General features: G+C 33.6%; 4 protein-coding genes across 4 annotated transcripts; 2 read left to right on the top strand and 2 right to left on the bottom strand.

Annotated features, from left to right (window-relative positions):
• Nucleotides 1–3,715: 3,715 nt before the first annotated feature.
• Nucleotides 3,716–8,223, top strand: TRIADDRAFT_26362 (uncharacterized protein; the record flags this gene model as incomplete). The annotated part of the gene is made up of 22 exons (XM_002113665.1): nucleotides 3,716–3,736; nucleotides 3,918–4,071; nucleotides 4,159–4,208; nucleotides 4,312–4,356; nucleotides 4,460–4,541; nucleotides 4,637–4,785; nucleotides 4,867–4,920; nucleotides 5,021–5,088; nucleotides 5,210–5,334; nucleotides 5,418–5,560; nucleotides 5,643–5,742; nucleotides 5,819–5,918; nucleotides 5,986–6,096; nucleotides 6,174–6,262; nucleotides 6,338–6,444; nucleotides 6,571–6,714; nucleotides 6,780–6,852; nucleotides 6,937–6,994; nucleotides 7,069–7,387; nucleotides 7,466–7,680; nucleotides 7,799–7,891; nucleotides 7,968–8,223. Coding segments are annotated over 22 exons (2,556 nt in total), but the record flags the coding sequence as incomplete, so codon positions are not given.
• A 1,676-nt stretch (nucleotides 8,224–9,899) lies between these two features.
• On the bottom strand, nucleotides 9,900–12,503 carry TRIADDRAFT_57393 (uncharacterized protein; the record flags this gene model as incomplete). Its single annotated transcript, XM_002113304.1, has 6 exons — nucleotides 9,900–9,995; nucleotides 10,085–10,312; nucleotides 10,423–10,479; nucleotides 11,393–11,791; nucleotides 11,962–12,021; nucleotides 12,150–12,503. The coding sequence occupies 6 exons, from the start codon at nucleotides 12,501–12,503 to the stop codon at nucleotides 9,900–9,902; spliced, it is 1,194 nt and encodes a 397-aa protein (XP_002113340.1).
• Nucleotides 12,504–13,156: 653 nt separating this feature from the next.
• Nucleotides 13,157–15,403, top strand: TRIADDRAFT_57392 (uncharacterized protein; the record flags this gene model as incomplete). Its single annotated transcript, XM_002113664.1, has 3 exons — nucleotides 13,157–13,238; nucleotides 14,407–14,497; nucleotides 15,184–15,403. The coding sequence occupies 3 exons, from the start codon at nucleotides 13,157–13,159 to the stop codon at nucleotides 15,401–15,403; spliced, it is 393 nt and encodes a 130-aa protein (XP_002113700.1).
• A 4,601-nt stretch (nucleotides 15,404–20,004) lies between these two features.
• On the bottom strand, nucleotides 20,005–24,717 carry TRIADDRAFT_57391 (uncharacterized protein; the record flags this gene model as incomplete). Its single annotated transcript, XM_002113303.1, has 14 exons — nucleotides 20,005–20,166; nucleotides 20,275–20,366; nucleotides 20,478–20,515; nucleotides 20,606–20,701; nucleotides 20,793–20,923; nucleotides 21,172–21,266; nucleotides 21,362–21,509; nucleotides 21,589–21,710; nucleotides 21,802–21,877; nucleotides 22,017–22,065; nucleotides 22,170–22,285; nucleotides 22,517–22,552; nucleotides 23,054–23,155; nucleotides 24,502–24,717. 14 exons carry the CDS (start codon nucleotides 24,715–24,717, stop codon nucleotides 20,005–20,007), a joined length of 1,479 nt encoding a protein of 492 aa, XP_002113339.1.
• Between the last annotated feature and the right edge of the window lie 2,763 nt (nucleotides 24,718–27,480).

Raw genomic sequence — 27,480 nt, 5'->3', positions numbered from 1 at the left:
AAAATATCCAGCTTGTACAAGTATACCGATAATAGAGGGAGTAGTAAATCCATGAACTGAAGAAATAGCACAAATTGATGACTATTAGAACTTTTAGGAAATTGACATCATACACTCGTAGTTCAGTTTATAACAGTACCTGCGGGTTAACATACTGAGTTTGAATTGACTGTCGTTGTCAAAATAGGTCTGTATCAAAAATATCCAGCTTGTACAAGTATACCTATAATAGAGGGAGTAGTAAAGGCTACGTAGATCTATGACTTTCGTTTCGAGATATCTCTTTTGCTTACTAAGATTTCACTTTTCATATTACTGTAGTAATTTCACTATTCATATTCCCTATCATTACTCCTATTCCTAGCAAACTTGCTCGCTCAACTGAACCGGCATCAAAAAGTGAATTCTACCCCTATACTGTACAGTATACAGTACAGTATGAACGATCGAGTGTTATGAAAGTGATATATGATCCAAGGCATAATTTACAGCTGTAGATTACTACCTACGACTGTTTGAAGGTCTTAGCAATACTAGGTTGATTTTCAGATTAACGTTGATTGCCTATACACTATCAAGAAATGAATTATTTTTGCGTCCAACTCTCGTCACCGACCTCGAATCAACAAAAGGACGGAATAGGTGGCAAAGATATATCCTCTGTGTACGTCATAGAGTGCTTGGAAAAGAAAATGCTACATTGTTCATTTTATATTCGTCAATCAATCCCCTACAGTATATTCCATTATTAGATAGACATTTTGGAATTGATTGTCCTTGATTGCGAATCTATAGTGTAGCGTCTTTACAGGCACTTTTAATACTAGTACTTTTACAACTGTCTGATCTAAACGTATTGACACTAATTGCCACTTTTGCATGATATTTCACTTCACTATGAATTTACAGCCGTAAGCATTGCTACAATCGAATCTACGTAGTAGCTTACTATTAGCTACTTTTGACTTCCATTACAACTTAAAGCATGGGGTAAGACGAAATCCATTTCGTACTGGCTATCTGCAACTTTTTTAATGAGGTTTTTGATATTAAGAATCAATGAACAGTTCTAATTTTAGCAGTTTTAGCGGTTTTAATGAAAGGCATCGCTTAACTTTTTCAAGCCAAAGTATTTATTTACTATGCCGTAGTCAGACCTGTCAGGTCTAGCAGTAGTCCTGAACTGCATGGACAGTAGTGTACAGACAGACATACCATTGCCCACTTTACAGCGGGTGAACAGGGGTCGATTTCTCTCCATAGTAAATGCTGTTAAAATGGAAAAATCCCCCTGGGGTTGAATACTTTAGCCCTAGGTGGTGAAGCGTAGTGCAAACGTGTCAGCCGATAGTCTACAGTAGTCTAATACTACTGTACACTGGACAGTAGCGTATTTACACCAAGGTACGAGACATACAGTATAGCGTTTGCTCAACTGTTCCACACACAATACTATTGCAAACTCCTAATGTTTCAGTACACAGTGTACAGTGTACAGTACTATAGACTGCCTTTCACTTGTTACTGTAGAGATCTCTATTGTACTGTACTGTACTGTAGGACATGACATGTCGGCATCGTTTCAACGACATGCGCACATCTACCAACACTTTGCGACCACGAAGTCAAAGGAAAGGTGGTGAAGAAAGATGGTAAGTCCTATCAAATAGTTGAAATTTCCTAATTATCGTCCCAATTCTAGACTCTGCCATTGAATACATGATATAATGACTTCTATTTGTTGACTATGTATACTTTTCGCCGTTGTAAACGAAAAATTTATATTGAATTGAAGTCTTTTTTACTCATTCCTTGTCGTAAAAAAATCGACTTACTTGGCCATACGATGCCTTAGTGTACCAGCAATTTTTGAACCTGTCAATATCTTAATGGTAGTACTCTTTATCCATGCTAACAAGTTTTTCATCTTTAATGCAAGGTTTAAAAAATATTAACAATTGCATAGTTAAACGATATAGCGATTACTATAGTGTGAGAATAGATGAAAGGCAATAGTACACTACTGGATCGTAGGAAGAAAGGATAGGATTCTACATGTATGGACGATCCTGTACGGGTAGGATGCTTTAGAGTCGCTTTCCCCATGGCTCTATTGCAAATTTTACGACATGATGATAAACAACGTGGTAAAATTGTTTTTGACCAGTTATACTTGGGAAGGATACATTAAATTAATGTACAGTAGACGATAAACATCCTAATATAAATTAAAAATTGAATAGTGACGAAGGGTGGACTTTATATCGACTGAATACGACATACGCAGCGTGTTGCAATTTTATGGACTTGGTAGCAGTAGTAGAGACAAGGTTATATTGTACGTACAGTGAATGAACCATGTTGATGAAAGCATTAATACTCTTTTGAAGATTGTTTAGTCATTATATAAAGGTCAACAAGATGTTGAATACAACTTCAAAGGAAAAGGGTTAAAAGACAGCAGTATACTATAATCATAAATGCCAGTCTGCCGACCAAGTACTGACGACACAAACATTACTAAATTGACGTAGCACAAATCAATAGTATATCGGACGACCCTTAAGTGGTAACAGCCTGCTCGTTATTTATCCTTTAACCTAACTATTTTTACATGTATTCTTTCTCTAATGCTATTGGTGAGTAGAAAGTAATGACCTTCAATATCAGCTTGGCCAGTCAATATCGCTAGAGATAGTGCTTGCTGGATGTTGATGATTATGTAACAATAACACTACAGATGGTACACTTTATTCTAGCACATGTATCTATTCGATGTATTAATATATTTTATACTACTACAACTTCATAGAGAATACGTTCATAGATAGCAATGCAACATTCTAAATGGTAACGAGCAATTGTTATACCGTATAAATCTGGAATCCATAGTCATTTCATACATTACTTTCTAATTCTTCCCTGTATTGAGAGTCAATCATAGTCATTACCACTCTAATGTCAAGATCCCTTTGTTGCTAAGTACAAATATCCTATGCAAGTGTTCAGTATACACTGTAATCCGATATTAATTTCTACTAAAGACCAACGTTGTTCATTCCTTCGTCATTATTACAACCCAGAAATTCTAGATCTAGGCTGGTGTTTTAATTTTGATCAAAAAGCTAGTTGCTGATGTTTATCATTAAATAACGATTAAATGGGTATGGATCATCTTTTTCTGGTAAATGATGCATCTAAAAGATATACGAATCGAATGTTTTAGCTTGATAGTCTTGCACTCTTTACTCCTTATTGTTAATGATTGTCCTTGTAGTAATGGGTGGCTTGTAATTTTAAAGTTGACGCGATCTGTACACCATTTGATAGCAATAGAACAGCATAGTTGAAAAAGTATGATCGAGGATTGGACATTCAATGATTGAGATATCAATCTAGTTCAGTCAATAATTCGAACTACTTCGCTATAGCGTAACAGAAAATAACAGTATCCTATGTATTTATCCCTTATATACCGAAATTTTAAACGTTATAACTTGCCACGATATCTATTTTGTATACACTTTGTTCCAGAAAGTACATGGTGTAATAGTTGTACCTATTTTAATTTTTGATGGCTTCCTTGGAATTGAGCATGGATTAATATAATATGGAGAGATTTAATTTTTCGGATACGTTATCTTGGAAATTGTAGTCTTTAGGATGTCTTTTATTATTTTCTGAGCTAATCTTTTTCTTACTATTTATCTACTAGCCGCTGCGGTTAGACGTCAAGGTGCGTACAAATCAAGTGCCTTTATTATACCTATAAATTAACATCTCATCTCCTGAGAATATATTTTACTGTTTGTAAAAATATTTTAGCTATAGAATACTTCTAGTAACTTTGCAAATTTTAAGCTAAATATATTATTTAAATGTACGTATATAATCGATCCCTTTAAATAAATTTATAGAGAAAGCTATCTGCGCGGTCTGACCGTGTCAAATGCGTAGATTTGCATACTCATGAGCCGTGGATGTTGGCAAGTTTATACAATGGAAATATTCATGTCTGGAATTACGATACTCAAACGCTTGTCAAGACCTTTGAGGTTACCGATCTGCCTGGTAAGTAATTAATTTGCAATAGCAAAACATGATAAATCGATCGATTATCTACCATTTTTTTAATTGCATTGAATCCACTATTCATAGTACGAGCTGCAAAATTTTGTGTTCGTAAAAGCTGGATAATAACTGGAGCGGTTAGTTAATGCCATTGACTACAAAGCTGGCTAGTTTTTAGTTCTATGATAACTGGTTGTTGAAATTCTTATTGAATTAATTATTTGACAATCTATTTGACAGGATGATATGAACGTGCGAGTATATAATTATAATACTTTAGAAAAGGTAAGAATATCACTACTATTATTAGCTTAAATTACTTCTCATATTAGATTGATTTAGAATTAAAATCAATTCCTTCATGGATGTAATGTATATCCTGTCGTAGATTAAAGCTTTCGAAGCACATTCAGATTATATTCGATCGATTATCGTCCATCCTATGCAAGCATACGTTTTAACTAGTAGTGGTAAGTTGTAAATTACGAAAATTTGATTGTGATATTATTGCATTGATATAGTGCTACGTGTTACATGGTTATAAACATTAAACTTTCAATTATAGATGACATGACCATTAAATTATGGGATTGGGAAAAAAGTTGGCAGTTAGTTCAAACGTTTGAAGGCCATTCACATTATGTTATGCAAATTGTTTTAAACCCTAAAGATACGAATACGTTTGCAAGTGCATCACTTGATCGTACGATAAAGGTACAATTTTGCTCCTTCCTTTCATGTATTTTCTTCAAAGAAGATATTTAAAATTTGGTTTTCTATGTTGAAATCTGCTAGGTATGGCAATTCGGCGTATCGGCACCAAATTATACTTTGGAAGGTCACGAAAAGGTAATTTATGTGATAAATGCTATTGTAATATAAGATGAATTGAATCCACTTATATCATATATTTGTATCTAATGGTTTTATTGATATTGGGATGTAATAGGGAGTTAACTGTATCGACTATTATACTGGCGGAGATAAACCGTATTTGGTATCAGGAGCAGATGACAGGTGAGGCAATGGACGATACAACAGTGCTAATGTGGATCCGATAGATATATTTATATCCATGCCGGTGAATATCGTCAACTTTTTTTAATACATCCTTCTATTTTTTATTTTGCCTGAAAAGACTTGTCAAAATTTGGGATTATCAAAATAAAGCTTGTGTTCAGACCCTTGATGGTCATGCTCAAAACGTTTCCGTTGTAGCCTTTCATCCTGAATTGCCTATTATTTTAACGGGATCTGAAGATGGTTAAGTGCCTTTTAATAATGCCATCGTTATACCGGTAGATAACAATTTTTCCTAATAGCTCATTCTTAAATCACACAACTAGGAACCGTCCGAATATGGCACGCCAATACATATCGCTTAGAAACGACCCTAAATTATGGACTTGAGCGGGTATGGACAATTTGTTGTATGCGAGGCTCCAATAATATCGCTGTTGGTTATGATGAAGGTAGCATTCTTGTTAAAGTAAGTAGTCAAAGTTTAATAATTATTGTACTCTTTAGTTTTAATTGGAACAATTGCTAAATTTTAATGTCCTATACCTTAGCTTGGACGTGAAGATCCTGCTTTAAGTATGGATAGTAATGGAAAAATTGTTTGGGCAAAACATAACGAATTGCAACAAGCAAATGTTAAGAATCTTGGCGGTAATCATCTCCCATTACAGCTTTAATGTGTTTAAAATGACTTTTTTTATTTGACCAAGTTGCACTCCTTTGACAGATATCAACGTAAAGGATGGTGAGAGATTACCTATTTCTGTTAAGGACATGGGCAGCTGTGAATTGTATCCACAAACGATCGCGCATAACCCTAATGGCAGGTTCGACCTATTGACTTTTTAATACTGTATTAATTATAGCATTACTTACTATGAGTATCGTTTATAGATTTGTAGTTATATGCGGCGATGGAGAATATATTATATACACTGCTATGGCTTTAAGAAGTAAAAGTTACGGAAGTGCAAATGAATTTGTCTGGGCTGCCGATTCATCTCAGTATGATTCAAAATACTCTACTATCAGAATAGTAAAAGCAAAAGTAGTTTCTAACCTTGTTGCATATGTATATGTAGATATGCTATTCGCGAAGGCACGTCAAAGGTTAAAATTTTTAAGAATTTTAAAGAAAAGCAAACGTTCAAGCCAGATTATGGAGCTGAAGGTTAAAGGAAGAGTTTCTTTTACGTTTGCGCTTAAAGATTTGAATTCCCTAACTTATGTACTTATTTTATTGTAGGCATTTACGGAGGTTACTTACTAGGAGTAAAGTCGTCAACGAGCTTGACATTTTTTGAGTGGGATTCACTTAGATTAGTTCGAAGAATAGAAATTGTACCGAAAACGGTACTGTATAACATACATTATCTGTAACTATGTAGAGTAAATATTCGTTGTGGACGATAGTTGTATCATTACTTTTAGGATGTGTTACTTGTTAAATTTTAATGTGTGTAAATTGTTTTAAATTAGATCTCCTGGTCAGATAGTGGTGAATTATGTTGTATTGCTACCGAGGAGTCATTCTTTGTTTTAAAATACAATCAAGAAATTGTAGTTCAGACACCCGAGAATGATGAAAGCGTCACTGAAGATGGCATCGAAGCTGCCTTCGACGTATGGCAATTGACATCTTTAATCAATATTCATTATTATCTTAGTAATTGTGGTTATTCGTTTAGGTTCTAACTGAGGTACAAGAAGTGGTAAAAACCGGTATATGGGTAGGCGACAGCTTTATTTTCACAAATTCAGGTTAGTAAAGAAATCTGATTTATTTTTAATGTACTTTATTGTTTAATAACCAGTTGTTAGAAGTGAATACAATTTCTTTTACAGTTAATAGATTAAATTACTTCGTTGGAGGAGAAATAGTTACTGTTGCTCATTTGGATGGGTGAGTTAATCTGGTTTCTATTAGGTATGCTTTTCTTCAAAAAAGTTTAATCTATGTCAACTGTATTTTTAAAGGGTTATGTATCTACTTGGCTATATACCGAAAGATAATCGGTTATACCTTGGTGATAAAGATTTAAATATTGTTAGTTACTCGTTGCCGTTATCCGTTATGGAATATCAGACAGCGATTATGCGAAAAGATTTTGACACTGCGGATAGGGTATTACCAACTATACCTGAGGATCAGAAGACAAGAGTTGCGCGCTTTCTTGAAAAACAAGGCTTTTTAAAGACAGCATTACAAGTATCTACGGATCCTGATCACCGATTTGACCTTGCCATTAGTACTGATAACTGGAATTTAGCGTTTCAGTTTGCTAAAGACGCTGAGGTATTGCCAATATAACCTTATATATTCTTACGACTCTATCATACGTTAATAAAACTATGATTTTAACTTGCCTTTTAGTCACCTCAGAAATTTAAACGCTTAGCAGAACAATGTATGAAAAATGGTGCTTTTGATTTGGCTGAGAAATGCCTTGAAGAGTCCGGTGATTTTGGCGGATTGTTATTGTTAGCTACATCATCTGGAAACGCTGATATGATATCAAGATTGGCTAGCACGTCTAAAAAGAATGATAAGACAAATATAGCATTTGTCTCTTGTTTCCTGCTCGGCAGGTATGAAAAGAGTATCATTCTTCACGATTTGTTCCACTACGAAATAGAAATACTTCTGATACCGTATTGTTATTACTTGCTATCTACTGCAATTTATGTGTTATTGTTATGTCTAAAGGTTGGACGCTTGCCTGGAATTATTATGTTCTACTGGCCGATTACCGGAAGCTGCATTCTTCGCTCGTGCTTACCTACCTAGCCAAGTATCACGGTAATGGTAATTAAGTTATTTCTAGTGCTACTACTTAAACTAATAAATACTCTACCGTACTCCTTCAATTTTACAGAGTTGTAAAATTATGGCAAGAAGATTTAGGAAAAATGAATGAAAAAGCAGCGAATTCTCTCGCTGACCCAGAGAAATATGAAAATTTATTTCCAGACTTATCACAAGGTATTGAGATTGAAAGCATCTTAAAACCGCAACTCGGCTTACTATCTCCAGCATCGGAGTATCCAAAAGTCAAGGTAATCGATCTGTTATATTACATTTATTTGAATAGTAAACAATATTTATTGTACCTGAAAGAATTAATGCTATAAATCTTTACCTATTTCAGAGCAATCTAGAAGTAAATCTTGCTGAAGTAATAGATGCATGTAGAAATGGCACTACCGATACAGATGAAGATGGGATTGAACCATCAGTCGCTATGGAAGAATCTGGTGAAGATAAAGAGTTGGATAATGCCGAGGTTATTAATACAATTACATTGTTACGTTTCTGCAGTAAATCATAAATATGCTATGATTAATTAATAATATTGATATATTAGGATTTCAACATTGACTTGAATGATATTGACGATGACATTGATGGAGCAGTAAGTAGATAGTAAAGTACTATACAAATCTAATGCGTACATCTAATGCGTACATCTAATGCGATAGCTGACGTGTTTGGATGATTGTTTTTTATAGGATGTTAACTTGGATGAATTTGACGATGAGGAGCTATTTGGTACAAGTAAATAGGCGGAAAGATATTTTTATCTGCAAAAATCTGATATTCGATTTTTGGCTGTAGTTTAAAAAATATGTACTCTTAGAAATTTTGTGTATTATGTTGGCCTTTTATTTACGATGTAAACTCATTTGCATGATCACAATAAATATTATGCTTACGTTGATTCTCTAGTATACAGACAGTACCAGTAGTATGAATTAATATTATTATTACAGCTGTCTTTACAGCAGAGCTAATACGAGCTGGAAAAGTATTTCTAAATAATTTTGTATTGGGCATCAAATTAAACTAAATAAATTTGATGATAAATATTAGAGTTGGTGGTAATTTCTCGTTTGCACTTTTATAGTCGATCTATTTTATTATCGAAGTTATTTCCGAAAGTAGTACGTACAGTACATACACTAGCGATAGGAATAGTGATTAGAAAGCTGAGTTGCTTTTATATACTTGTATACTAATCGCGCGTTTATGCTATATATAGCTTTCATCTTCATGCTCTCATTGATACGTAGTGTAAGAATACATCTAGATTAGCAAGCTTTATCTTCCTTAATTGTACAATAAGGCGTATATAGTTAAGAATATAATTGACTGAAAGATGACCTAGTGATACACATAATGCCAGAACAAAAGAAACACAGCCAAGTGGTAAAAACTTCTTAACAAGGTAAATAATTTATTGTATGATATATAACAAATAAGTAAATTACGATACAATACTTATCTAATTAGATGGGTACAATTATTGCACTGTACTTTTGTGATACGTGTACAGGTATTTTTACGTGCCAGGTTGTCTAGTAAAATTTGTATTAATTAGAAGAGGTAATGTTATCAAATAACTAGGTTCTTTAGAAGTAACTGGCTTACTAAGTTGACGTACACGTAATATTACAGTAATTTAAGTTACGCAGAATTACATAAACTAAAATGATACTTTAATTATAACATAGTTCTACGAAAGTGTATAAAGTTAACACGGAGTTCTATGGGAAAGGGTTAAAACTATAAATTGATCTAAAGTCGATAAAATAATGGAAACTTCCTATATTGAAGAGCTATGACTCGAGTACTATAATAATAACGTGTAAAACACTTAGAAGGTACAAGGTAAAATAATGCTGTACTGGTATACTCGTATGCAATATTACAGACTGGACTACGATAAATGTTTATGTACTGTATTACAAGGGTTTCATTTGTTTCAAATCAATTACTTGATGACAATTCCATGAAGAAAACTGTTTCCTCATGCGTTAACTGCCGTATTAGGAGCCAAACCAGATTCTGAACTTTCATTGGAATCGTTATCGTTGTCATTGTTGTTAAGTAGTTGTCCACGGTACTATTAATATATAATTCAGAGATGACAAAATTAGATATTTTATAGTTGAAGCATTAGTACTAATCAGTCTAATAGAATAATGGACTTACATTAGATACACGGCCGCTGAATATTTTCAACTCGCGTCCCGTTATCACAAAGCTGTTCAAATGTAGAGCAATAGCTACTGCTAGTATCAAGATGATGAATATAAATAATATGAAGACGTTGTGATTGTAGTGGGATAATTGTAAAGCGACAATTTCATAAATTGCTAATCCAAATGCGTTTACGCAGCAAACGCTTCCACTTATATTCGACATAAAATAGATGAATATCTGCAAGATAAAGTGAAAACATATTACTATACACAGGATTTCCTATATAATTACTACAGTGTTAATCCGAGCTCATCTGTTGCAGTATGAATATTAAAAATTCGTCTTACAAAGTCCTCCGATTGATCCAGAGCTAGATGATTTCCAAGTTGTGCAGAAAGTAAAACCTGATAGTAATAAGAAAATTAGGCGGTTTAGTAAGAATAGATATTCGCTAAAACTGCTTAAATAAGCCTTGAAACAGACAGCCATCTCCATTGACGATAAATATCTCTTAGAACGAAGACTCTTTAGATTATATCAATACAATCATTTTCTATGTATGTTTGCGCTAGTGCGCCAAAAAGCTATGATTTACAGGATTTGGCCTGTGATATCAGCTGTAATGAAAATAACATTTTCACTATATTTTTATGGAGTGAATGATTGTCGTTTTCGTCGTAAATTAGATTTGACCTGTAATATTAGCTGCAATGAAAACGACACTTTTACTGTATTCTATGGAGTGAATGATTGTCATTTTCGTAGTAAATATTATAGTAACGTGTTACAACGATTAACCGTGCATTTAAAGCTACTAACAAGGCGGCCATAATTATATGTATCTAGTGAAAATTTCTATACAGTGCATAAATTAACCGTTACGATAAACTATTTAGTACAAATATATGAACATCACGAAAGATTATACATAGGAGATGACTTTCAAAGAAAGTTGATTTTAAAATTTAACATAATGCTAGTAGCATTTTCTATATTAAAAACGATTCAAGATTTTCTGATATTGTATGGATAATAATTATATAGTTAGCCATATCTTTTACACATGCATATTATTATATATTATCATAATGCATAGGCTATTACTGGCAAATGGCGATTCATGGAATACAGTAAGATAAACGATATTAATAAACTTCTACCGAATATACTAAACGATTACATCTGATTAGATACGATATATGCAAATCCATAGCAAGTAGGTATTATTAGTATTATTAGCATACTACAGTATCTAATGGTTGAATTTATCGTTAATATCATTAACACTAACAGAAACTTATTGTATTAGTAGCTTACCAAAATTGCCGCTATCAAAGCTAAACTGGCGAATGTATCACCACGCCAAATAACGCAAGCGGCAATTGTACAAGCGAAGATACTTGCTGAGCAAATGAATTGTCCTATTCCGCTGAAATAGCCAACTTTTGCTATAGTGCTTACTGCTGGTGAGCGCAATGTTATCGTTAATAGGCCGACTGTTCTGTTCTCTGAGCTCGCTGAGTAACACATTAGGGTTGTACAAATTAAATTAAAGATTGAGAAAGCCATCGTGAAAAGATAAGCGACAAGGTTGCCGACAATGAGATATTCCAATCCATGGAAAGTGAAGATGAAGTGAAAGTAGTACGTAGCAAAACCCATATTGGTTATTGCTATTAAGATGCCAAAACGACAAATAAACATGATAATAAGATCCTGTATTTAAGAAAGTATAAAAAAGTGATTAAAACTAAATTCAATGACACTCCATATACCAGTACCGTACCTTAAATTGATCCTGATAGCTAATATTACATACTGTAATGCAGGTATGAAAGTAGCAAATAATACTACTACTTCTATAAAGTAGCTGAATAAAAACTCACCAGAGCAGGTAGATTATGGCATCTTTGAGCAAACATTCCTAGCGCTCCAACCGTAAGTGTCTTTTAAGTTATAGATAAAGCATGAATAAATTGTGAGCATACAAATTGCTGTCTAATATAAAATTCTAATATCTGTAGATAGTATCAAATTAATAACATTTCGTAATAAATTTAATCATATTTCTTACACAAATGCCGAGGTAGCAGTTTGGTGAACCATAAATTCCATAAAAAAATATGATTGTAAATACTCCAATAAGCAATGAGCAAGTTCCTCCTAGTAAACAGCTGATACTGTTTGCCTTACTAGCCAATGGGTGAGTTACGATTGATTCACGCCTTTGTTCGTCATTATGATGGTATAAGAATTTTTTATACTTCAACACGATGAAAATACTGGAGAAAATATTTATTACTTGGAAAAGGACAGTAAAAGCAAAGGCGATGATTGTAGCCCGTGAAGTTCCAAAAAAGAAGTAGCTAACTCGAATATAGCTGTAGCAGACCTGGAATAAAGCTACAAGAGCGCACCAAATAGTCATCATGGAAAATGTGAACACGCCTAGTAGCTAAATAGTGTAATATTGTAGATAAAATTAATATGCTGATATATAAATAGTAAATATTAGATAATTATCTGTATCAATATAGTACATTCGATCCAATATGATGTATCCTAGACAATATCCACTCATTAAGATATAGTTATGCTCGTCTTCGTATCGAAGACTGATAGGATGGTATTTCTTTTTTCAATTTAAAGACTACTCAGTTATAATACACATAGATCGCAATTAATGTTAATGTTGAAGGCAACAGGTTTAACAAGACGAAAATGGCTTAATTTTACTTTAGATATTTATCCAGAGTATATGCATCATTAATATTACTTCATCAAATTTATAGTTAGTATTGGTATGCATAATACTCAACATTAGAACAGGATTTTGATCATTAAAGAAAGATTGGCAATTTCCTTTGTTCAAATATTTCATGCTGTCGACTTGAGAATTTCATGCTGATAATGTTTAAACGATGAATGCTACTGGTCTGAAATGATTTTAATTACAATTGTTGCTTTGAGCCTTTATCTAGCGACAAACACTCGAAGGATATGCGGTATAAGTGCAGCAGCAGTCTTAATTTAGATACTGAGCAAACTGTTGTAGAAATTTCTTAGTTAAATAAGTAAATCATGACCAAAATTACGAGGGAAGTTTTGCTCGGAGTTAGCATCGCTATCGGAAACACTGCCGATGCAGAAAGTATTTGGTCAGGTTTGACCATGATTTAGTACACAGCTTGTTAACATTTAACGGTGAGATAGGATTCAACATGGATGGTGATTAAGTGAAATTCACTAACATAAATAACGAAAACAATTACACCAAAATATCAATAGATGACGAGACTAGAGGTATAAAATGGCATAGAACAATGTTTTAATGCAATTATTGTTTTTAAACCGAATATGTAATGGTAGCCATGACTGGAAAGACATAATTCAAACAAATTGGCTACACAAGATAATTTATTACGCATTTGGGAGCTGCATATTACGAATTTTTAGTAATAAACTAAACAGGTAAGTTAATTAATTAATTACTCCATCTAAGATTTAGATATCTACTTACCATTTTGGTGTTGCTAGTGCGGTAATAACATAATGCGATGATGGAAGAAGAGAATAACTGAAAATAAATAAAGAAAGAAAGGAGAATATTAATATCAACTTAATTTTCAGTTTAAGCCACGCTAATGGATATTAGCTTTGATCCTTCATTTAATACATTCTATTGAGCACTAACATGATACCATCCATCAATGAAACAGTAACAATTTTACACTACGTATATTAGTTATACAAGTTTGATTTATCCTATCCATTATTATTATAATTAGTAATGTAACATTATCTGAAGATTAAACAAAAAGTCAATTTACCATCCTTCTGATACTAGTGATAATATGATCGAGATCAACAGATTATGACATGGGTTTTACCATTTTTAGTTTTCTCTCTATGAAATAGTCAATGTCCATGATTACGATAAGACTAACACTGTTTGTTCTTTTAACGAATTCGTCTGCTTTATTTACAGTGATAAAAATACTGTAGAATACGATTAGAAGAGTAGAGTAGAATACAGCATAAGGCATTCTTGATGCTCGTTGTGAAAGTGATATCATCTAGATCAACAGACTACGATATGTGCTTTTTCATTTCTGCCTGTAAATGGGTCTTTTACAATTACGAATCAATTAAGCTGGAATTTTGGGTCAAATCTATCTATCTGTCTAGTCTATCAGTAGAGGAAGAATGTGTAGAATATCATTTTGTAGAATACTAAAAATGATAAAATAAGATATACGCGTGTGTCTGTTTATGACTGCACTGATGCTAGTTGAGATATTATGTCGATCAGCGATATTTTTACTTCCTAGCTATAATCGATCTCGTCGATATCTGCGATTCAAAGATAATTCATGCTATCCGCTTTCTAACGTATCCGATCATTTCACTTGCGGTAGTACTGTAAGTTAGAAAATTACTGAAAGATTCAGTTACGGCATGAGTGTGCTACTTTCTATCTACAATATCGACATAGCGATGTAAGTTGCGGTATCCACTCGACTAATCGACGGTGACATTGACTTTTCCATTTCCATCTTCAGTCAATATTCATATGTCTACGACAGCGATACAAATTGTTGTATGTTTTTAACCTATTCATCTATATCATGGAAGGTGGAAGATAAACGATAGGGTATGAAGGTAATCTAATCGACCGTTCTACAGTATTATTACTAATTGAGATATCACGTAGATTAATAAACTGCAACATTTTCTAGCTACAATCGGTGCAGATGCATACGAATAGGCTATAATTGCGAGGTAGTTGTATATAATATGTGGATTGTACAGCAAGAGGAATTTTAATCTACAGTAGTCCATTTTCATCAAATATAGCACTGAAATACGTTTTGTATGCTGGAAAATTAGAATAGGATAAAAACGTTAAAACATTCGCCACTGCTGTTAATCTTAATTGGTGATGAATAGACTACGATAAGAACTTTTTAATATCAAGATGAGTCTCGATGATGACAGTACGCTTGCAATATCTTGTATTTTACGAGTTCGCATATGAGTCGTGTACTTCCGTATACTGTCATTGGGTCTACTTTAAATCTATTTATCTTCCTTATTGATGTGAATAGAGTAAACTATCATCCTTTAAAAATTATGTTTCGAGAATACTCGACATTGGGCAGTTACGGAGTATATGCAGCAATGTATGGTCATGATCGATGGGAAGAATTGACACAGACAATGTTAGATCAATGTAACTGCGCTTTAACTGCAATCAATTACGTCCAACTGCTTGCCATTTTGAGTGGTAAAGCGTCCTCCTTTACACAGGATGCTAAAACGTTATAGAATGGCGAATCAAAATAGCCTAAAAGTATATCTTGCCCGTCATTGTCATTAATTCTAGAGGCAATAGAATCAAGATCGGTAGACAAAGCCATAAGATTTTATGATTTGTAGATGAAATGATAAGTCTTCAACTACTATCAGGGCTTCTTTTCGACCGGCTGTACCGGCCGTCTACAGTAGTAGACCACGGTCGATTTTTACTTTTCAGCTGACATAATTAATTCTTAGTGATCAAAATATAAAGCTCTATATAAATCATTCTTTGCCAGGTTTTGCAACCTTTCGTTGACCTATAGGGCAGCATGTAAAGGAGTGGATTATGCAAAAAATTTGAGGAATGATATTTCATCTAGAGTCTTTATATTTTAATTGTGGAGGGTAAGTGTTGAAGTGAAAATAGAAATTAACAATCCAGTGCTACTCGGTGAAGAACAGTCTAACATTAAAAACAGCATCAAATCGATCATTGGGCCATATATTAACTTACAGATACTGCAGTAACGCCATTGCCTAGCAAGAGTGAATTGCCCACATGATAATAGAGATGAATCCAGTCAGTAATAAGTAAGGCAACATTGGCAATGCCTAAAATAAATTGGCATATTCCAACGATTAAATGGATTGAAAACATGGTGATGTGAATATCTGCCCAACACTTTATCGCAGGAGATTTAGTTGACGGATTAATAACGTCAATTGGTAGAAAATACGCGCTTAAAAGTGAGCTAATCCAATTAATTGAAACCAAGCAAGTATCGAAAGCTTTGTAGCCAAAGGATTGCCTAGTTGTAAAGATTTTGCTAGTAGTTTTAATTAATTAACTGCTACCAGATGCTAATTTCTCATTTGGGTGATGAGTCCTCGACTGGGAATATGACTGCAGTTAGATAATTAACAGGATCACTAATTTGCAATCTAGCTTTCGATCGGACTATGCCTATCCACTGTATCGCTTCAATATAGATTCAAGGTAGCGTTTGATAAGCCACATAGTCCTTATTGTCAGCGTTCTCCAGTACTGTACTCTAGAAAGCGATCATGTGCAAAATGAATGATCTTGTTTCTATGGTTTCATGCTGTCAATGCTAATCGAATATCAGTAAAGATGGTGACAACTCATTTTGCACACCTTGCTTTCCGCTGCTAAAAATTGGAACAGATATTCTGTACTGCGAGGAGAAACTTGTTGTAAGTTTGTGAATTAAAAGTACGGTATAATCCTGTGCAAAAGAAACTAATCGCTACTTTAATTGTTTCTATGATGCCTTATTACTGTACAAGTGTACAGGATTAGGATGAGCATACCTGGATTCATCTACTAAAACTGCTATTCCTTTTTTTACTACTGATAATTAATAAATGCGGAAATGCAATTCATTGCGTCCTGCTTAAATCATCAATGGATTATCTGTAATATGACGAATAGATAAACTTGAAATATTGTTGGAGCTGATAGATTCAGACTAAATCTTGACTTTTCTTGTTTACACAGGCATGAAGAAGATATACGTGTCTACCTCTTATTGCTAGTTCTACAGTACTATGAACTTTTCGATTGCCTTATAAAGAAAAGAAGGTTACGGGCGTGACTGTTTATTTTGGTCACCGAGCAATATACACTGTATATTATACAGAATACGAATTTGTACATGTCTGCTATTCATTAGTATCGTAGATCAGTGGCTGGTACAAAGAGTACCTGAATTAATTACAGCATACTAGAGCATACTATAAGCGTATAGATCTCTCAACTTGCCCTGCTTAAATCATAAATGGAATATCTGGAATATTTACGCGTGCAGGCTTAAAATAGATCTCTCAACTTGCCCCGCTCAAATCATAAATGGAATATCTGGAATATTTATGCGTGCAAGCTTGAAATATTGTCGGAGCTGACCGCTAATCCAGTATATTCAGATTAAATCTTCATTTTTCTTTTTCACCCAGACATTAATGGGATATCTCTTATTGCTACTTATTCGCATATAGTCATCAACGACTGGTTGACTTTCATTAGTTAGTATATTCAGATTGAATCATTAAGTTTTCCTATACGATTAATTTGATTATTAAACAAATGTCTCTAACATTGTAGTTACACGTCACTATCATAAATTACTATTGGAATTGATTAACTAACGTACAGTATGAAGTCTGAGTCGTTACTTTTTTATCCGCTTACTTATAATTATAGGAGATGTTCAATAACTTATTGTAATAAGTAATTAAACATCTTTAATAGTTACGCGTAACTATAGTGAACTGCAATTAGAGTTTAATACCAACATGTTCCGACAAAATCCCTGCTTCTCGCTTTGCCTGTAGCGTTAATGGGAAAGTTTTTAATACGGTGGTTGTACTACAAATTACTGTTGAAATTTATTAGCTAGCGTATTCAGGCTGAATCTCTACTTTTCCTGTCTGCTTAATCATGGATGAAATATTTCCAATAGTACCCGTTTAATGATAAACTATTATTAGAGTTTATGACTAATACGTTCAGGCAAAACCTGTGCTTTTCCTATCTACTTAATCATCAATATGTAACGCTACCAAGATTAACTAACTTAAATAGGGGGTGTTGACGTTAGTATATTGAAAGTTATAGCTACTTACTGTCAGTTGTAAAGTGATAGAAGATGTTTACTATTAGTTGCATAACAGTAAATATATATAAAGCGAGATCTTTCTATAATTGTTAGTTCTTATCTTCCGTAATATTGGACTCCCAGTAAGGTGTCACAGAAACTTATTGCTATCCGCGGACGTTTTCTTTGCATCTGATTTTATTATATAAGAGAATAGCTCTTTAGTCTTGAACTACTGATCGAATTTTAATCTTCAATCTTCTTACCCGATCAAAATATGCAACACCAAAGATTCGCAGCTAAGCTGCAAAACTGCGTAAAAAAATACTCTTTAATTTTATAGTGATCCCAGTTGCATTCTATGCACAACCTTTCCAGCTATGCGATTATCCATCTCCTAGAGAGCAATACTGTACTACAATATATTGCCTAAGAATAATTTTGGTTTGCATGACACTATATAAAACAGATTTAATGAAAACCAGCCATGTATAAACAATTTTATTTATGAATATCCGCACGAGTCTATGAATTTTTTACAGCCAGTTCACTTGCCTGCTTCAGGCTTCTTTTATAGGGCTATTTACTAAGAATTAGCAAATTATGTAAAGTGTCAGGCATACTGTAGGTCTCATTCTTTTGAACTAGTACTCCATAATGATATATCTAAATTAAACGAGCTGTAAATTCATATTTGCATTCATTTGTCTGTCGCAGTAGTCAAATCAAGGCGGTTTTAAAAGTATGAGTGCAGCTCATTAGGGAATAATACGACATAGCAAACTCTCCAACATCGGCCCCATTTTATTGCAGTATAATTGGTTACAGAATCAGTCAAACGTTCTGCTATACCCTAATAAGATTTAGCAATGGAACGATTCATTTTCCTTCCTTTTCATGATAGAGTATTCTTACCGTATTAAGACAAAGCGATAGCTTATGTTGTTGATCCAGAAATTGATAGAACGCAAAATGAAAGATAGGATTAATTTTAACAATGGAATGATGTATTCTGCTCCGTATTATTTTATTTTCAAACAGTACCGGGTCTGACACCGGGATTGTATACGGTAAAATTTCATGCGGATGTCATTTAAGAGGGATGCACACCTGGTCATAACGTAATAGTGTTCTTACAGAGTTTCCTTACATTAATATACTAAATCCAAGAGTCATTGTGATGCAGTCCGCATTAATTACAATATTCGATATTAAATTATACAAAATTAAAGTGACGGCGATACAAGTACTAGTTTAAACTTAATAGCGGATGCACCAAAAACCTTTGCTGCCGCCATGAATACAAGTGCAGTTTTGAAACGTCTAGCATACTATACGTATATATATACAGTACATGAGTATATGGCATTGCTCATCGATGTATTAGTAAAGCTCAATATTAATATACTGCTTTAGTAGTCTTATCGAAATAATCACGTATTATCAATCGTAAAACTGCATCTACGTTGTAGGTAGCAGAGGTAACAAGGGAGTATTCCACTTTCATTAATCGTTATTCTACAATGATGTAGTACGGTTTTAAACTTATACTAAATAGCCAGCTGCTTTATAGTTCCCCTCATAAAATATAAATAATGTTAGGGTTTATTACAGCATATCCTAAGTCCTAACACACATGTTCATACGCATATATAAACGCGCATATTGTTATGTTAAAATAAATCCTGTACATGGAATTAACATCGAAGACAAAGTGCTATTAAGCATTCGTCGTGTAACCCTCCAATGAATATGGTTTCGAAAATACAATTTATGAATATTATGAGTATTGCTGAAATATCATATTTTCTATTATTGATTTATACACAACGTGCATTTAAAAATAAGATTCTTTCATACCTCATAAGTATAGATAGGACTGTCAGTTTGTAGGGAAAAATTAAAAAATTTAAGTTTATAAATTTGCTTTCGATATGATCTGTATACTCTGTTTAACAGTGAGAGTGTCGCGTCCGTTAATATAATTAGTTTACTTTACTCTCGATATAAAAATTAAAATGGTGTAAGGTCATTAACTGGTTTCTTCATAACTTTTCCAACTACTTCTACATGAAAGCCAATACGAAGTAAAGCTGCATGATCCAAGATAATTCTACCATCGAAAATATACGCTGGCTTGTACATTGAATTATAAATCTTTTCGTAATCTAATGCCTAGGTATTATAGATAAGGATCATGATATTATAAGCTAGGTAGTTATATTTTAATTTTATTTAACATACTACATTTATTTCGGTATTCAAAAAATATTTATCCAATACCTTGAATTCGTCCCATTCAGTGCAGATAACGATGGCATGGGCGTCTTTAGCAGCATCGTATGGGTCGTTTATAACGGAAACAAGTCTATCTACTACAAAATAATTGGTACGTAAATAGTTTCGGTGAGTTTATCATATCAGAAGTTACCCTTCAAACGATATTTTCTAGCAATGGGTAAGAAATTTAATTGTTATAGTCATACCACGTTGCGGATCTTGAGAAGAAACCTCCCGGAGATCGCTAAAAAATCATTCCAAATGATGTATTAGGTTTATTTACTTAATAATATCAATTATAGATTATATACTATACGCTACATAGAAGACAAACCTAATTATTTGGCCTTTATCAGCTTTTGGATCATAAACAACCAGGCGTGCTTCTTCATCCATTAAATATTTTCCTACATAAATGCTTGATGACTCTCTACAACATACAATTATTTTAGAAGCAATTCAAGGTTGCGATAGCTACAATGATGACTGTCATCCTTGCTCTAGCTACTAAAGTTGTATACCTAGTGTCCGCAGTATCTTTCTTAAAAGTAAATCCAAATATTGCGATTCTTTTATTAGATACAGTATGAAAAAGACATTGGATAATTTTCCGAGCAAATCTTTTCTTTTGATAGTTATTCATGACAACAACCTACGAGTATTGAGTATATACTAATAAATTCTTTACGGTAATGGAACATAGTTTTTCCATATATAAAGGGCTAACAACAGCTAATCCTAGATGATTATTTTAATCAGTAACAGCGTTGCACATAATTATTGCGTATAAATAGCAATATTACAGCAAAACTAGAGATAATATATATTCTGTATATGTGCATTTAACATTAAAATATACTTTCTAATATATTTATAGATTCGATTTCGAGCCAAACTTACTTGATGCCAATAATCAGCAACTTCTGTTAAGTTTAATGCTTCACAAATATAAGTTAGACTCAATACGTCCTTTTGAAAACAGCTACCACCGAATCCTAAATTAAATAGAGCTAATGATCAATATTCTAAAAATTGAATAAAATGAAGTACTATAAAAATCTAATTTATCATTAACGTTCGTGCCACTAACCAATACTAGCTTGAAGATACTTCGAACCAATCCGTTTATCCAATCCAATAGAATGTGCTACATCTGAAATGTCTGCGCCTGTTGCTTCGCAAATTGCACTTACGGCATTTATACTCGATACTTTTTGGGCCAAAAACGCATTAGAAGCCTATAGGAAAATTATGATGCAGTTTTATTGATATGCTGTAAGGTATAAGCTACTTGTCAAACTTTTACGAGAAATTTACCAGTTTCGATAATTCTGAAGACCAAACATTTGTCCTAAGTACTTTGGATGGCGGAACCCAATGTTCGTATACCCAAGCTAGTTGGTTTATAGCTTCAATGCCAGGATCAGTTTGGCTACCGCCTACATTATATTCAATTCTCAAATAGTTACAACTTAATACAGTAATGTTTGTTTATACAAGCATAAAATCTTTGCAAAATAGTTTATCTACCTATTAACACACGATCTGGTTGCAGTAGATCATTAATAGCAGTGCCTTCAGCTAAAAATTCTGGATTCGATAAAACCTATGATATAATATTGCCGTGTAAGTATTGATACTATTGAATCATTTAGTGAACAATGTTCCAACAGTTTTAAAGTTTTTACAGTATATTGAAGTTCTTGTATAGCATTATTTTACAGAAATCAGACTATTTCTCTTACCTCGAAGGAAACATTGTCATCGATATTAGAGTACAGGATTTTCGCGATACTAAGGTGATATCATAAATAATGATCAGTTAAATAAATGGCAGTAATATCAGAGATTTTATAGCGAAAAATTGATAGTGTACGTCATAATTTTACATGGTATACCTTTCTGCAGCTTTTACTGGCACAGTGCTTTTCTCTACAATAATTTTCTTACCAGTTGCAATCTGCCCTATATGTCTAGCAGCAGCTTCCACAAATTGCAAATCTGTTGCGCGACCCTAGAAGTGGATAGGAATCAACATCATCATACATATCTACTATCTACTACATACAGTATACGAATATCGATGGAGATGATTAGCATGATTAGCATGTGAAAGCTATGGCAACTTATACAGTAAAATCAATCTTGCCATGTTATGGTATTAGTAGCTATTCGTAACGTATGGCCGCTAGAGAAATACGAAGGATGTATTAATTATCAGCTAAGATAGGTGTGCTTCGTTTACCTTTCCTATACCATATGTTTTTGTTGGGGTATTAACCTAGATTAAATTAAATTTTATGTAGGCAAGCATAAAATTTATTAGCGAAGAAAACATCGAAATTTTCGTTTTTCATGGTTTAACTAGTAGGATTTCATGAGATAGATACAATATGATATTTTATTATTACGTAGTCTTCCTATAAGTACATAGGAATCCAAAGTAAAAAAATAACAATGTGTAATAACTAACAAGCGTAGATGAGAGTATGAACGATGCACTATTATGAAATTAATTTATATGTCATTGAGCAGTCTTCCCATTGATAGTATTGGCAGTCAGAATGATGAAAATAAGATATAAACACCATGATAAAACCAGATTAATTGCCACTAGAAACTGAAATCGCTTATAAGCGTATGTTGCGTATATTCCTGTATGCACGATAAATGACAAATTGAGTAGGTAAATGATGCTTCAGCTCATCATCTTTTGAGAACAGTAATATAGTAGTAGTAATAACAATATCTAACAGTTGGCACAACTGCAATTGCTTCTTACCGAAATAAATATCAGCTGGGCATCCCGAATACCTGCGTCGATATCAGTTGAAAAAAACAAATTTCTGCCGCGGCAATGTTTTACTATTTCATCTAAGCCAGGCTACAACATGTAAGAAATATCAGGAAGAGCTTAATATACAGTTAAAGAACTATGTTTAGCGCTTAAGCCCATTTCTACTCGTTTAATTTATTAAGTTAACAATACTTGTTGTCTGAAATTTTTAGCAATTCGTGTTATTATTCAATACTGGTAGAAATTTAAAATCATGCAGTAATTTCATACGTATATACGCTAAGATGTTATTTGCAATTAAAACGATCTAATTCAACATCTTAAGTAGTGTTAAGAAAGGAATTTTATTTATTAACCACAATATCTATTTTTTTATCTTATCATTTATTAATAAAGCAGGATAATGAGCTTTAAAGTCTATTTGTATGTGTATCATTAATTGAACCGCAGTAATATACAAACGAATAGGAACCAAAAATAATATCTACGATTGATATCTATCAAAGTCAAGATGAAGAGTTTAATTTATAAGGCCCATAAGTGATCAAAGTATAAATATGTTTTGTCAGTCTCTATACGGTATTATGTAGTATTCTCGATTCGCTACATTTATGAAAGAGAATACTGATAACGATTTTTTAAAAGTATGCACTATACTACACTGTATAGTATACAGTATTGTAGAATCTTCTTGGTGATTTACTATACAGTGCAGCATTTCAATTTGAATCACAGCGTTATGTAAACATTGAAATATAAGGTACTGAACATTTTGAATGCGTATTTATGTCAATGATTCAAATCCAATAGCATGTACCACACTCTATCAACAAAGCGGCGTTTAATTTGTGAAAAGTGGGAGAAGTTTTCAAGTTTATACACATTTTGCTGAACTACAGTATACAGTATACTTTCAATAAGAATACGGTGCATTAATCTATTGGAAAGTACTAACTTATTTTACGAGGTTATGCACGTTTAATGTATTGTACTACTATGCATGTAACATAAACTTTACCGAATACTGTATACCTAAACAAGATGTCGAGCACTGTAGTAATTTATTGAAGATTTATAGTAATTTCTTAGCTTTCAATGCAATATCTTGTAGCAGACCTCTAGTTTAGTAGACTCTGAGACGGGTTATATAATTTTAATGAATGTACAGTACATTGTAGAATTTTTGTTGATTCTGGTATCTGGTAAACGTATCGGATATTGCATATAGAGGCGATATTTCATAGAGGGGAATAAATTTAGTTGGATTTGAAGCGTATAAATTATACATGTGAATGAGCATGCTTTTGGTTATCACATAATTTCTGGTATCAATCTACCCAATTATAATAACGCGTATAAAGGTTAAGAAAAATTGGAGGTCATTGATTGCAATGTAGAATACATTGTTCAATTTAATTAATAACTTACAGTACCTCGTAGATTGGTAAAGTTTCGCCATTCCAAGCGTTAATTCGGTCTTGGTTTTTATCGACAATCAAGACCTGAATTTCAGGGCATTTGAGAGCAATGACAGCACAGGTTGGTCCACCAACGTAACCAGCACCAATACAACATATGCAGTTAATACGTGGTGTGAAGGGTTGGATATGATTACTACCAGGAGCGTTACTAGTTTGGTCTTTTTGCATTCTTGACAGGGTATAGTTTTACAGAGTTATTATTATTATTTTTAACCAATGATGGTAGACGACAATTAGACCAAGCGGGCAATTTCCTTCTATCTCCCTCAAAGTTGTAATGTGCAATCACTGCTACTGCTGCCTCCGTGTAAAAGATTGGTTCTATTTACAATAGCCAAGCAAGAAGTGAGAAGAGTAAAAGGAAAAATTAAGGGTTTGTCGTCAGAACACGATGTGTTCGGTTAATTAATTGTAATTGTAATGAAATAAGTTTCTAGTGCAAGAGTGCACTTCAGTGTATATTGTCATCTATATATACAGTATAGTGTGCAGTAGAGTACTGTACTATAGTACAGTATAGTAGAAACAGACAAGACAGACATGCAGACAAAAGTTTCTTGCATATATTATAAAATTTAATTTATATATGGATTAACTACGATTAGCACTGCAGAAATTTGTGTCTGTCGCGTTCGTTTCATTAAAAGCCTTGGAATCTTTTTAGTACAGGGTCTTTACTCTCTAGTGGTCATCATGTTGCATCTTTATTCGTTTCCTATTTGACTATTGTGATACTGTAGAACCGGCATTCGAATATTACTGTGCAATGAAGCAACCGACTTAATCCCAGCAACTTTACTTGAAATTCTGCTACTATCATCTAATTATTTCTGAAGGTGAAATTCAAAGTTGAGAGAAGGAGATCATAAAAAATGAATTGATAACTAATTCTACTTGACGTATTGACGATAATTAATTTAACTGCAAAGTCGAACTAGTAAAATAAAGGTATAAATAGTAATACTAGTTACTAACACATTTTATGGTACGTTAAACTTCATTGACATTGAAATGGACTTTCTTCTCCAGTTTCAATGTTTCCACTACTGAATTGGTTCTACATGTGGTCGCTTGCATGTTATATAACCAGCGCTGAGAAAGGAAGGTTAAATATGATTTCTTGATTATTGTGATAGCGTGCATTTCCAATATTGAAATCTATTCTTGCAGTATTCTCTTTCTGGTAAATTATTGTAAATTCAATAGGAGCAGCAATTCAAAGAAAAAAATTGATTTCACAGTCAATTATATTCCTGCATTGAATTTCGAATAGTCTGCCGGCAATTGTGTTCAACGTTGAGGCGTGAATCTACAGTGAACTGTCCAGTGTGTCGATTCAATCAATTGATCTTGCGACTTAATGGGCAAGATAAGATTTGTTACAGTAAAAGCATTCTGTAACTAATCGCATATAAATCGTGAATTTTGCTGTAATAAGTAGATTGTCAGATAGTCGGATAGTCCTTGGTAGTTAGACGAACCTAACTTCTGTAATAAAGTGAAATTTGCAAGAAACTGTAGTTCTTGATTTATTGTTTTGAAGATCACTTTATCACAAAGATACTGGAGACGAATGTAGCAGTGGTACAGTACGTTTGTCAGTAGTGTCATCCTGTAGCACAATGTGTCGATTCATTCAATGAAAGATGTTGTATACAAAATGGTACTGAACCCAGTGTCAATGTTACAGTGGTATGATTGCTAGTGGCGTCATTCATCAACCAAGAACGACCAACGATGCAACAACGAATTTGGCTTTCGATGACAGCTCAGCTACTAGTGACGTTAGTAGACTCAGTCATGTTTGGCCAGGCCAGGCCATCAGGGACTTCTAAGACGTATTAGTCTTCAAAGTCCATGGTTAAGAATTCTTCAAGGGGAAAAATCGTTGAGTAGTCCCTGATTTGGTGCTAGTGCGCTACAGAGATTCGGTATGTGTTGCCTAGAATGGCCTGTATTCTATCGTGAATGAATACTGGTGCATATTTACTTGGTTTGTGACAGTCTGTGACTAGAGGATGCAGCAGCCTTTCGATTCGCTCTCAGTCTCAGGAGTCGAGTCCGAAAACTTTGTTTCGTATACCGATTCTATAGAATTAATCTGATTTGATTAGTAAAAATTATCTATTTTACTGTTAAAACGATTTAATTTCAACATGGAATAGAATGATTTATGCTACAGTTCGATAGCTGAGCATTTATCTAGTTCAATGAAATCAATATGACCTGTATATTCTAAAAAGGTTGCTACATCGGAATCACACTGAATAAAATGTAGGATATCGGATTACTGCTTACATACGTACATTTATTTACAACTTCGTCATCAAGCCTTTCGTTACTAGAAAGAATGACTGACACAAGATCAATAAAGCCAAGCAAATCACTGTTGGTGTATTGTAGATAGGATAGGTTCGATAGAGCATATAGTACTATATAAGGGACTGCCTTTAGCTATTAATTAAAGGTAGTCCTTGCTTAGCTATCTGGTGATATCTATCTCGATCCCTTCCGTTGTTGTTGTAACAAGTCTACGGCACATACTCGGAGGCTTTCCAAAAATTAAAGAAAGAGACAACTTACAGAATTTTTTTGGATAAGTCCATGATACAATCAAGGACGTCGCGTAGAATGGGTCCTAGACTCCTAACTATCAAGGACAATACTAGGCCTACTCCGACTTGAAAGGGTAGTCTATGATGCACATATAGTCATAGTACTAGCAATGTGCAAAACAGATGTCGCATACCATTCATATGATGTAATGCCAACAAGGTCTCAACTTACGACATTTGTCTTACCTACAGTACACTACAGTCCATACAGTACTGTACAGTACTGTACTTGGATTCGTAAGATACACTGTGTAGAAGATTGTTTTGCCAAAAATATCCGGTCACGCTCGTAGACCAGACCGGACCAGACCGGACC

The sequence above is a fragment of the Trichoplax adhaerens genome, genomic scaffold, assembly GCF_000150275.1.
Source record: "Trichoplax adhaerens TRIADscaffold_6 genomic scaffold, whole genome shotgun sequence".
Taxonomy (NCBI): domain Eukaryota; kingdom Metazoa; phylum Placozoa; class Uniplacotomia; order Trichoplacea; family Trichoplacidae; genus Trichoplax; species Trichoplax adhaerens.
This window is presented reverse-complemented; position numbering and strand designations above follow the sequence as displayed.